Consider the following 12,918-nt stretch of genomic DNA (forward strand, 5'->3'; position numbering starts at 1 on the left):
TTTTACATGGTTCATATTGTCAAATCTTATAGTTTTCAAGGAGCCAGAATAGAAGGTATTTGGAGTTGGTATTTTGCAGCTAAATCTGAGGTTTTTTGTTTAAAAAAAAATTAAAAGAGGCTTGCTTAGTGTCCCCCCACCTCACCAAAACTTGAAGGGTTAAGTTTTCCCCTGTACCTTCTTTTTTTAGCCCGCAAAAATCTATATAAAACCGGAAATTCAATTCGGCTCCCGGGTGCGTATGCTCCCTCTACCAAAAAATCATATCTCAAAATGTCGAAAAATTTGGTCAAAAAATTCTACATGTACATCTTCATAATATACGTGCGTTCGTTAAGTTTCACGAAAAACCAATATTTTGTGTGGTCTATATAAAAAAGAGAAAGTTTATCTTATGAAAAGCATTATTTTTAGCACTGAATTTTGACTTTTTTACACACATCACATGATAAGTCGATGTTTTATGAAACGACTTTGTGAGCACGCGCGTAGCACGTGAAGATGTACGTGCGAACTTTTAGTTTCAATTTTTTTTAAATTTAAAATGTATGTAAGATGCATTTCAAAATATAGGGAGCATATACACCCATGTTCCAAAACACCGCTCCCTAAAGCCGTATAAAATCCTATAAATCCCTGTATACTCTCGTATAGATGTACTAGTGTACTCAATGTTTCTACCAGCCGATGTTGGCCGACAAAATATTTACCTACATACGTTTCGGTTTTCAACATACACCGTTCTCTGCGCTTATGACTGTTGAACATTGTAAACTTAAACGGATGGCTACTCTAGAGCTTATACTTATGCCTTTTTATTCACTTTTAATCATTGCACCCCTAGTTACGAAGAGTTACGAAGAGATCATGCCCCTTCATGTGTTTCAGTTCACCAAAATTTGAAGGAAGGGGGGACACCGAAGAAAACGTGAAATTAAAATGCTATTTTTGATTATTAGTTTTGAAGAAACGAGCTATGTGCAACTCGCTTAGGGCATCCACTATGTGCAAAAAAGCACACTATCAGTTCTATGTGGCAACCCTTGTAGTTCACCTTATACATATAGTAGCTATCTACAAAGTTCACCTTAAGCTTAAGATCTACCATAAACTTGTGGGTTGTCCATAAGAATTTTTTTAAAAAATTCTCTATCCTTCTCTCTTGCATGGTGTGTATTTTTAATGATATGTAGGTCCTATCTTATAGCAAAGTACACCTTACATATTGTAGCTATTTCAATAAGCTATGAGAGGATCCCATCTTATAGCAAAAGTTATCCTCGTACATAAGTGACGCTCTTACCCTTGTGGCTACCGGGGGAGCGACTGAAATTGCCATTAGAGGCACGCATGGATACGTACGTCAGCTAGTCACCTCAGCATTCAGCTCGTCGGATTAACGGCGTGGCACATCAGATGTGACACGCCGGATTACTAATCAACGAGTGGACACTCTCTGCGGTCATCTTCTGCCGTGGAGGTGGAATGGAATATATCCCGACGACCGACGACGAGTGACGACGGCCAGAGTAGACATCACAAAGGCACTCGCCGGTCAGTTTCCGGTGCCAGCGCTCGCACGGCTGCCAGAGGCTCGGAAGATGATGACCTTTTTTGGTTTCCGCAAAGAAAAAAGATGGCTTTTTGTGTGTGCAATATGCTGCTCACATGCATGATCAAGTGGTTCGGTTTCGTACAGGGGCGGAGCCAGGATTTAAGTATAAGGGGGGCGAAAAAGGCGCTAATTAAAAAAAGAGAAAAAAAATGTATGTAGCTTCATCAATACGTTTATAATATTCAATAGCTTGCCTCATCGATCACTGAGGAAAATACATGTTTTTGTACTTAAATTTAATTTTTCAACTGTTAGTCTCGTCGAATATGTTTGCAATGCCATAAGAGGTGAACAGATTTAGAACCAAGTTTTATAATTGCTGTTGTCTTCCTTTTCTTCTTATGTTTTAAAATTATTCCATTTAATAGTCTGTGTTGTCAATATCGATAATTGATTCAATCGTTGTAGTCGGATTATATATTATACATAGTTCCATTTGGAACTTCTTTCTAAAATCTTGGATTAAGGGAGCAATAATAACAAAACTAAGAGAAATAGATATCTATGCCAGTCTGCGAGTTAACCAAGAGTGACATGCGGTTGTCTGTCATATCATATAGAAAAAGCACTATCAACTAGTAGGAAAACAATCTTACGTGATGAACAGAAGGGCAGGCTTTGGTGCGATCGATGGCACAACATCGTGGCGGCCAGCCGGACGGATCGACGCCGGCACGGCAAGGCACCGGCGCCATCTCCTGGTCTCGTCTCCTAGCGCCATCGGATAGCGGCGGCAGTGGCGGCGGCGGCGGAAGATGCAGCAACAGGTACCCTAGGCCCTAGCAGCGAGCAATCGATCAAGCGATCACGTACCTGTATGCCGATGGACAGATTAGTATACGGAAAAATAACATCAGACCATGATGGTCTTGGCAGATGGGCTACTGGGCCTCTAATTAGCTAGACCCACGTCAACTGAATGAGGTTTGGCCTAATTAATCAAGCTTCTGTAGCGCACATACACTATACCAGCTGCTGTACGATGTTGAGGGGGGCGAACCATTGGGGGGGTCTAGCCCCTGCTCGCCCCCTGCCTCCGCCCCTGGTTTCGTACATGGGGCCGGTACACCCTCCCGCACCCCTCCCAAACCCTAAACGCACCCTGCCGCCGCCGTCGGTAGCGCCACCGGGCAAAGGCCGCGGGGCGTGGCGGCGGCGGCGGCCTCTCCTTGTTGCCGCGCTGGGACGGCGACCGGGATCCCTCGACGCTCGCTGCGGCCGGTCGGACTTGGTGATGGGCGGCGGCGGCCGGACCTGCGCGACGGCCAGAAGCGGCAGCCCCTTGCCTTCCGCCGGATCTTCACCGCAGCATGCCGGAGGGGCTGGTGGCGGGCAGCGGCCAGGCCATGATCTGCGCCACTTTCCCCCCGCCTCTCGGCCGTGTGTGGAGGCGATCTCGGGTTTCTCTCGCGCCACGAGGTCGCCCGGGGCAGCAGCCTTGGGTCCGACGGTGGAGGTGGCCATCTTCTTCGTCGGAGAGGGTCGGCCTGCGGTTGGTGGTGGTGGATCTATCGATCTATCAACGCATTCCGGCGGCGTGATGGAGGAGCTTGGAAGCCGGCGTCGGTGTCGCCGGTGGTGGGTTGGAGTGGCCAGCCCGGGATGGTCGCCGACGTGGGGGTCCAACCTGAATAAAGGCGGCGGTCCTAGGGCCTCTCTTGTGTGAAGAGGAGGACCTACCGGAGGCCCGGACTCGTGATCTGACCGGAGTGTTGAGTTCCGGAAGGCTCCGCCGATGAATGTAACAGTGCTTTTGCCTGGAGTTTGTTGGATTGGAGGTATTCGGTCGTGCGCACCCATGTTTTTATTCCGACCGATTGGTTCTGGAGGGAGCGGCGCGAAGCTCTTTTTCTTTGATTGACATCAAGTGACTATGGATCCATGATGAAAGTCGGAAGAAGAGAATTTCATGAAGGCCAGAGGGGAGGACTAGCTAAGGGAGGTTCAAGTCTTTGCGATGTTGAGGGACTTGCTTGGTGTTTCGGGCTTCACAGCAGCGGTATGAAAGTGGGGGCGACAACACATGTGAAGTGCAGAGTCCTACCTTTCAGGATAAAAAAAACCCAAGGTCTGGCCTTAATTGGTTGTGCCTGGCAATGTCCTTGGTGGAGGCATTTGTTTTGAGAGCGGGGACTAATCTGTAATTCAGGTGTTGTCTTGGCGGTGGATGTATTGCTGTTGTTAGGCCCGAGATACTGTGGCGGGACTTTTATTTCTTATTTTTCTTTTCTTGTTTTTGGCTGTGTGCATCCGTAGTGCCATTAGGGTGGTGCGTTGTTGCAGATGCTGGGTGTAATTGGTATCTTCTTGATATTAATATAATCCCTTTATCGGAAAAAAATGCATGATCAAGTTATAGGGTCTTTTCAGGTCCCAAAACAGCATTACCGCCTCGAATTAAGCCGCTGACAACGGGTCACGGGATGGTGATCTCGTGTGGTGGCTCGCCATGGCAGCGACATCACCTATGTACGTTATCTCCCACCTCGAGAGGTGCTCGAGAGCTCGACTTGCCCATATGGAGAACGGGCCGAGTCAAGCAGCCACGACAAATCGCCGTGGTTCGAGGCTGCCACGGCGCTGATTTGCGGGTCCCTTTAGCACCGTATTAAACCGTTACTGCGGCGAGGGGCCATGAAGACCAGCTCGGTCAAGCTAAAACAGACGGAATGCTCAGCTCCTGACTCACGATATCGACACGCACATACAAATAACACAAACCTAAGAAAAAATTCCGAATTCCCTCTATAAAACCGTCCTATCGCGCTCCACCATCCTCTATTCTATGGAGACTAGTATTCCCGTCGGTTGGAGGCATGCGGCCAGCGAAGACCGTCGCCATCGTCTTTTCCACTCGGTTTTGGAACTGCCGTGGAAAACCGGCTGATCCCTGCCGGAAAACAACATGCGACGTCGCAATCCTTACGAACCCCTTTCAAAGACTTGGAAGAGCATCGTTAGGTGGTCAACGTGTTGGTTGCGTCCTCACAAATCTGGTGTAATCATTCATGGCGATCATATCCGTGCAGGGAATTGGCTGTCATCCTTGATGTCAACTACTAATACTACGTAGTAGAATTGTTCAGCTGTTCTAGAGAATTGGATCGATTCAACTTTTCGCATATGGCTATGGAATATTTAAAAGCCCTGAGAAGGTCGCTCGCGGTTTGGCAAAAAGTGCTCTAATATTTTTTTTTAAAAGGTGCTCTCATAACCAAGACAAGCTGACCAGGGCATGCACAATGCTAACCGCTTATATGGACGCTAACAAATTAAAAATAATATTAAGAACTTGCAAAATCCTCTAAGGGCTTTGCTTGCAAATGAGAAACGACTTTGTCTTATGCACGTCGTTGCGTTTCAATATGGTTGAGATATCCAAAACATAATGAAACTAAATGATACGCGACAACATGAATCTTAAAGCACGAAACCGGGTAAATCCGATGGCATAAATATGCACGCGAGTTCCCGTGCACGGAATAGTCGCCGGATTCCGCTTGCAAGTCGTTGGCCTCTCGGTGAAGACACTTTGGAGATGGCAACACAATCTTCATTCAACCAATATGAATGACGGCATAGTAATAAGATTAGTGAAGCATGAGTGCAACATGTAATTTCTAGTGTTGCAATTCTGTGTTTCATCTTCTATTTTACATGGCCTTGTGAAATGAAAATTTGTACTTAAAATGCTCATGCTATAATACTTTTTTTTAAGGTGCTCTCATAACCTAGACAAGCTGATCATAAAGCTCCGCGACATCTGAGCATACAATAGGTTATTCACATGGACACAAGATTGGATAGGTTTCACTGAACATGTGGAGGCGCTGCAAGGAGAAATGACTTTGTCACGTGCACTTAAACACAACGAAACTAAATGATACCTTGCCGCAAGAATCTTAAAACATGAAACAAGGTGAACCCAAGGACATACACGGAGGTCCCATGCACGGGACAATTGCCGGGTTCCGCTTGCAAGTCATGGGCCTTTGGGCGGAAGTTACTTTGGAGATGTAGTAACATGATTGGTAAAGCATGTGTGCAACATGCAATTTCTAGTGAGACCGCGTGCCTTGATACGATGTACAAGTTTACTCTAACCTTGATTGCGGTGTGTTGGCGAGGTTTACCTAAGAGAGAGCCAAATTCTACCTACACTGCAACATTGTTCAGCGAGGATGCAATAAAGCTACTTAAATTAATCTGACTGCAACGTTATTGCAACATTGTTCAACGAGGATGCAATAAAGCTACTTAAATTAATCTGACCGCAACATTATTGTTTGGTGTACATATGAGAAGTATGTGTTGAAAGCGAGGTGAAATAGATTATGATGGACATGCCAGACCAAAATGTGTGGGGCCACTAGGCTACCCGACCCAAGCGGGCATACGTGGTAAGAATAAGATGATCATTTTCATGTCCGCAACCAGATGCAAACAAACGGATAAAAACAAACATATTTTAGATGTAGAATGTGTCTGAACCGCTAAAGACGCTCTTAGATATACTAGTACTAGTATAATATCCGTCCGTGGGCGAAGGCTTTATGCTACACAATGTGGTAGTATTCAGCGATAGGAAGATTTTGTCTCCACTGCAGATTATTTACCTGTGTGCGTATTTTCTCTACTTGTCGGATTTGTGATACATCTAAAACAAAAAGACCAAGTACTAGAAGACTATTCTCCAAGTGACCCCGTCCACATTTCGTAATAGATCCGACGTGACATGATACACACCCACACCCACTAGAGCACCTCGCACGGATCACCGCAGCCGATTCCGCGAGGAGATGATCGCCTCAAGTGCTTTACAACTGCGCAGCACCACCATCATCTGAATCTGATCGTCTCAGCCTATCACGACGAGCGCAGTAAACAACGACGGAAAAGCGCACGAACGAACGCCGCCGGTGGTGGGTGCCGGAGTAAACGCCAGGCGAGCCAGGTCGCGAGCTAGTGGCTACTACGCGGGTTGGGTTCACGGGCATGTCGTTGCCACGCGGGGCCGGCCTCGCTGACCGCTGCTGGACTAAACCGGCGGACCCACGGCCGCAAGTGGCCACTGCTCCATATATGGCTGGACGCGCTCCGGCAGAGCATTTCCAGAATGCTCTGCTTCTCTCTGCTCGCACTCTCCTTCTCGATTCTCTCTCTCTCTCTTCCACTTCGTCTCCCCCACCCGTGGCTCGGCCTGCATCCTCTGCGGGAAGCTTCTTGGAGAGATGAGGGGGAGCAGAGTCTATGGAGATGGAGGAGGAGGTGGTGGTCTTGGAAAGACCGCCGCTTTCCTCGCCGCTGTGGTGCTGTGCGGCCTCCTGCTCCTGACCGGCGGCGCCGACGCGCAAGGCATCCAGCCCGTTTCTTCGCACAAAACCCTAAGAGGTCAGTGACACCGCGACCCTCCCTTCTGCAACTTTCTCCCAAGCTCCTCTCTGCTCCTTCCCGTGCATTCGCATTTTGGGGGGAGATGTGCGTGCTTCTGCGTGGTCAGCAGTGCTAAGCCGAAGCTCATCCGGCTTTTCCGAAGCTTTCAGGAGTTTCCCCTCAAGTCTTGGCAAGAGATTGCGGCTACTGGAATCTCCCGATAACTCTTGTTTTGATTGATGTCCAGTTTTTTTTTTTTTGTTGTAAAATTCCTGTGAAATCATCTAGTAGCTTTGAGGAGTTCCTTAATTAATTACCAGCTGCTCTTGTATGTTTCGTCAAATTAATTACTTCCATGATGATTCAGAAGGTTAACTGAGAATCCTGCAGGGTTGACAAGGGGAATGATCTGACCAAATATTCAGTATAGTTTGATTCACCACGGGTCACTTGTTGTGCAGGTGAGGCCCCCCTCGTTATCGCCAAAGGTGGCTTTTCAGGTGTGTTCCCAGGCTCCAGCCAAGATGCCTACAATTTCGCGGCGCTCGCCAGCATGCCTGACACAAGTTGGTGGTGCGATGTGCAACTCACCAAGGACGCTGTTGGGATTTGCCTCGGAAACATAGACATGAAAAACAGCACCACCATCGCCACGGCCTACCCTGCCAGGAAGAGTACCTATGTCGTCGACGGTGCGCCAAAAGCCGGATGGTTTTCTGTGGACTTCAACATGTCTGAGTTGCAAACTGTTGCATGTGAGTGCCGCCATCAGCTTCCGGTTGAACCTTGCTATTGCATAACATCTCAGTTACATGCTTAGTTCAACAATTAATAGCTAAGTGTCTGGTATACTACCTTTCTGTTAAATAGACATTATAATGCCTTAATCCTTTTTGCCTTAAAAAGATTACAGTTGCATGCGCGCTTTTCATTGCTTGCTAACACTTCTCTAAAACCTTCATCGGATGGCATATTTGTAGCTATTCTTCTTAACTCAATTCTCAATTTTTTTATGAGCAGTAACACAATCAATCTGGTCTCGCACCGACAAATTTGATTACTACGGATATGCTATCCTATCTGTCACCGACTTGCCGACCATAGTCAAGCGCCCGTCCTTGTGGCTGAATGTTCAGGTTGCAACCTAGCCCTGATAAGCTTTTGTTGCCACTTCTTTGTCGCATCATGCAAAAACTAACTTCTTCTTTGCATGTGTAGCATGACATCTTCTACAGGCAGCATGGTTTGAGCATGAGGAGCTACATGCTTTCCATCCTAAAGCGTGTCTCTGTGAATTATATTTCTTCACCTGAACTGGGCTTCCTCCAAAGTATAGCTCCAAGAGTTGGCAGCAAAACAAAGCTTGTGTATAGGTTTCCTGATAAGCTCACCTCCGATCCTTCTACCAACCAAACTTACAGTTCAATGCTGAGTAACTTAACATTTATTAAGACAATTGCTTCTGGTATCATGGTCCCAAAGATCTACATTTGGCCAGTCTCAGACGATAACTATCTGAAGCCTCCCGAATCTATTGTCCAAGATGCCCACAAAGCAGGGTTAGAGATATATGCATCGGACTTTGCAAATGATAGAATTATCCCCTATAACTACAGTTATGATCCTTTGCAAGAATACCTGTCATTTGTCAGTAATGGTGACTTCTCTGTGGATGGTGTATTAACAGATTTCCCAATTACTGCATCCGAGGCCATTGGTAAGCTACGTAGTTCAACATTTTCTTTGATCTTGTACCTATCAAATCATGAAAACACTACATTTTAACTTTCATCTTCACCTTCAATCATATTTTGTTTCTGTAAACTGAACTTAATTTATAACATATAGGAATAACTCTGTAATGCTAAGTTAGACAATGGCGCGTAATGCAACACCGCTACATTGGCCTATCTCCCTAATGTATTTTTTTTGTGCATATATAATGCTTCGACATTCTTCTATTTTTTAGCACGAATCTCAGAGCAGTATTATTTAATTACTGATGAGGAGAATTAGTAACTTAGTCACTGTTTATGTCTGGCCCATGGGTCAAAATCCATCCCCACGCATGCTTTACCCCACGATCTTGGCTGTCGTCCCAAGGCACTACTCCATCTGTTTACTCCCTTTGTGTGATATCACAAATAAATGACTTTTTGGACATTGACATGGTCCTCATGATGTAACTTGTAATGTGCATCAAATTCTATTGTTATAGTATAAAATTAGATAAATTCATCAAATTCTAAATATAAAACGTCATCTATTTGTGATATGGAGGGAGTATGTTTAAAACCTGCAACCATAAATGCACTGGATTATCACAATATCCCTACTGAACTATCTTATGTCGTGATTAAACTTGTTTGCTCCCTAATCTGTCCGACTTTAGTCCTAATGGAAAATCAGCACATAGATTGAATTTTACCTTGTAACATACAGTAAATGATCTAAGGGAATCCAGTAAAATGTCTATCTCAGTTAAGAAATACAGAACCTTGATTAATCGCCCATACAGATATAATCAATATATATATGTTTCCGTTGTTAATTTTTGAATCTCTTTCTCTTCAGGTTGTTTCAATAATCTGAATGCAAGTAAGGCGGATCATGGTATGTATATCTGGGCGTAAATCCTGGTTCCTCTGTCAGTCATGAGGCTTGAATGCCTACAGATTCAACTCAATCAGTTTAATTATTGAAGTGTTTCTCTACAGGGAAACCATTAATTATTTCGCATAACGGTGCTAGTGGAGACTACCCAGACTGTACTGATCTGGCCTACCAAAATGCAATTAAGGATGGTGCTGACATGATTGATTGTACCCTTCAAGTGACAAGCGATGGAGTTCTTATTTGCATGAGTTCCATAAACCTGCTTGAAACTACCAATGTTCAGAGGACAAGTTTCAGTAACCTTGCATCTGTGATTCCTGCTATGCAGCCTACAACAGGAGTCTTCACATTCAATCTTACTTGGGAAAACATTAGCAATAGTGCTTTGACGCGTGAGTTCCTTCTCTTATGTTAATTTTATTTCATTGAGTATGTGGATGGAAAAAACAAAACGCTAATTCATGTACCGGTCCTTTACCTGTCCTTCTTCTCCAGCTAAGATGTCTAGCCCGTGGAGTAACTATTATCTTGTAAGAAACCCAAGGTACACAAATGAAGGAAAGTTTCTCAAGTTCACTGACTTTCTGGAATATGGGAAGAACAAGGATTTGTCTGGCATCATGGTGATTATTGAGGTGATACTTCCGCCTTTTACAACCTGATTTACAAAACCTCTGGTGGAACTCCCTAATATGCAAAAGCGAAAGTTAACAATGATAGTTAACTTTTTCAGCGATCTCTGAACTAAAATAAAGTATAACAAATATAATCCATTTGTTTGTTTACTTTTTTCTCAGTTGTCTAACTTATTTAAATATTGTCATCTGGTATATTCTCTTGTTTGTAAAGAAATATGTTTTTGGCAACCGTACATGCACAGCTTATGCACATTAGAAGCACAAGCATATTATGTAACCATCCATTATTATGTGTATAGTAACCAGTACAGGACCCTGAGTACATGGCTCTTGGCTAAGGCTATTATTGGAAAGTGACATTTGTCACTTGCATTATTGTTGGATTATATTTTTTGTCTTTGTAGAAGTCAAATTTATTGCAATAAGTGGAGATTTTCTTTTGTTTATTGATCAATATATCTTCTGTATTGCAGAATGCAGCGTTTATGGCAAAGTCATTAGGATTTGATATTATTGAGTCTGTAACCACTGCCTTAAGTGATGCTGGTTATAGTAATCAAACTGCCAAGGAAGTCATGATCCAGTCAGAAGATAGCGCTGTTCTTGTGAAATTTAAGCAGCAGAAAACACAATACAAGCTTGTCTACACCCTCCCGCAAGGCATTGGAGACGCTTCTAACTCGTCGCTAGCAGATATTAAGGAGTTTGCTGATGCTGTAGTTGTTGACAAGAAATCTGTTTTTGCACAAAGTTTGCACTTTATCATCAATCAAACCAATCTCTTGAAAGATCTGCAGTCTGCGGGCCTAGCAGTATATGCGCAGGTGTTCAGCAATGAGTTTGTGTCACAACCCTGGGATTTCTTCTCAGACGCAACCGTGGAAATCAACAGCTATGTCCAGACGCTTAAGATTGATGGCTTGATAACTGATTTCCCCAAGACAGTAAGAAGATACAAAAGTAAGTCCTGTTTGAGATTTTCATTTGACCTGCATTTGGAATATTTCACATTTTTTTGTGTGTGGCTCCATTTGGAATATTCCACATTTGCGGTACAATGCTTTAGTTGCAGTGATAGTAAACTGAAGTCCTGCTTTTTCCAAAAAAAAAAAAAAATATTGTTCCTTACGACATTTGACCTTTATTATACCGTATTGGCAGGGAATTCTTGTACGGGCTTGGGAGATAACACACCGGTCTACATGCAGACTGTTAATGTCGGCGACCTTGCAAAGCTAATAAAATCCCAAGGCGTTCCTGGCGCCCAGCCGCCAGCTGTGGCACCAATGCCAGTACTAAACACATCAAGCGTGGAGCAGCCAGCGTTCCCCCCTGTTTCGCCCAAGGGTTCAACTCCTGGTGCCTCCCCGCCTCCTGGTTCATCGCCTTCTGCCGCCTACGCAGTTGCTGCGAGTACTTGCAGTCTGCTGGTGGCGGTTTGTGCAGCTCTACTGATCTAAAGCAGGCTCATGAGGGTCCATGCTACTAGGTTAAGTTACCAGAGGGACTATCAGATTTGCGCACGCTCTTGATCTCGCGATTTTGTGTCACTGGGTATTCATTTCTGTAGCTATTGGGGTGCATTGGTGTATTTGTTCCCGCTGTATAAATCCGTCTATTGATAGAGGAAGTTGTAAACTCCAGGAGCTCCTAGCGCATGATCCAAGTGCTTTCTCATTGCTGGTGGAACATGACTTAACGTTTCGTCATAAAAGAATGTCGGAGATTTTTCAAAATTTAAATGTATTTATAAAGTAAACATTGTCTAATTTTTTTGATAAAAAGAATATACATATTAATATCGTGAAGATATCAATTAATCTAGCCTCAACAACGTAGTACCCTAATAACAATACGGATGCATACATAACCAGTTGTTGGCCAAACACCACAAAAGCAGTAACATAATTCCATTAAATCCAAAAGTGACATTTTAAAGAAGGAAATAGTGTACAAGCGCTCGTTATCGCCCTGATCAATGATTATAGGTTTCATACTGGAGCAATTATACGCTCACAAAACAATACCCTTCAACAATATTATTGTCATGCACAACCAATTAAGGTCAGATCCTGGATTTTCACTCTGTAAGTTTAGATACTAAATTCCTTTTGTGTTAATGTCTCCACTTGCCGATTCCGCCGCTCCAAGTCACGAACTGCACCACCAGGACTCAAACCTCCATTGTGAATTCCCAATTCTTGGCTTCCATGCTATTCTTCACGTCTAATTTCACCGTGGAACAAAGACATGTTCCATGATGGCAATAGACCGCATAGCTTCACAACGCCCCATCTGAAATCAAACGGTCAGAATAAAATATGATTGCGCGCAACCGAAACACCATCCACTCAGGCAAACTCCAGCCATGATGTCCATTTAGAATACGCTGGCGTAGTCTTTCAGAACTCAGTAGTCCGCCCAAGATCAATAAAGAGAGGCGACAAGCAGTTTTTCATCATGGTGTGAGACAAATTCAAGAACCGCCACCTTTATTCAAAGATGTGCCAGCAGCCCCCACGCCACCGGCCGACAGCGGAGAAGAAAAAGAACTCAAGATGCCAAAACAGGGGTAGACAGCCGTGTGGCCGGCAGGTACAACCCAACACCGAGGCGGGCCCAGACCAGGTCCAGAACGGCCTGCAACGCTGCCACCAGCACGACGCCGCACGGCTG

The 12,918-nt window shown here is 44.6% G+C and overlaps 1 protein-coding gene across 1 annotated transcript; it reads left to right on the plus strand.

Moving 5' to 3' along the window:
• Window positions 1-6,800: 6,800 nt before the first annotated feature.
• On the plus strand, window positions 6,801-11,885 carry LOC127316886 (glycerophosphodiester phosphodiesterase GDPDL3-like). The gene is made up of 9 exons (XM_051347354.1): window positions 6,801-7,006; window positions 7,450-7,743; window positions 8,009-8,124; window positions 8,207-8,705; window positions 9,563-9,601; window positions 9,706-9,996; window positions 10,100-10,239; window positions 10,716-11,202; window positions 11,404-11,885. The coding sequence occupies exons 1-9, from the start codon at window positions 6,847-6,849 to the stop codon at window positions 11,700-11,702; spliced, it is 2,325 nt and encodes a 774-aa protein (XP_051203314.1). The 5' UTR covers window positions 6,801-6,846; the 3' UTR covers window positions 11,703-11,885.
• The last annotated feature ends 1,033 nt before the right edge of the window (window positions 11,886-12,918 follow it).

The sequence above is a fragment of the Lolium perenne genome, chromosome 7 (assembly GCF_019359855.2).
Source record: "Lolium perenne isolate Kyuss_39 chromosome 7, Kyuss_2.0, whole genome shotgun sequence".
Classification (NCBI taxonomy): Eukaryota; Viridiplantae; Streptophyta; class Magnoliopsida; order Poales; family Poaceae; genus Lolium; species Lolium perenne.

Bases quoted from the DNA above. Each gene is read 5' to 3' on its own strand.
- LOC127316886 (XM_051347354.1), top strand. From the start codon at position 6,847: ATGAGGGGGAGCAGAGTCTATGGAGATGGAGGAGGAGGTGGTGGTCTT. The intron at 7,744-8,008 runs GTGAGTGCCGCC...TTTTATGAGCAG, and splicing joins TGAGTTGCAAACTGTTGCAT to TAACACAATCAATCTGGTCT. The intron at 9,997-10,099 runs GTGAGTTCCTTC...CTTCTTCTCCAG, and splicing joins TAGCAATAGTGCTTTGACGC to CTAAGATGTCTAGCCCGTGG.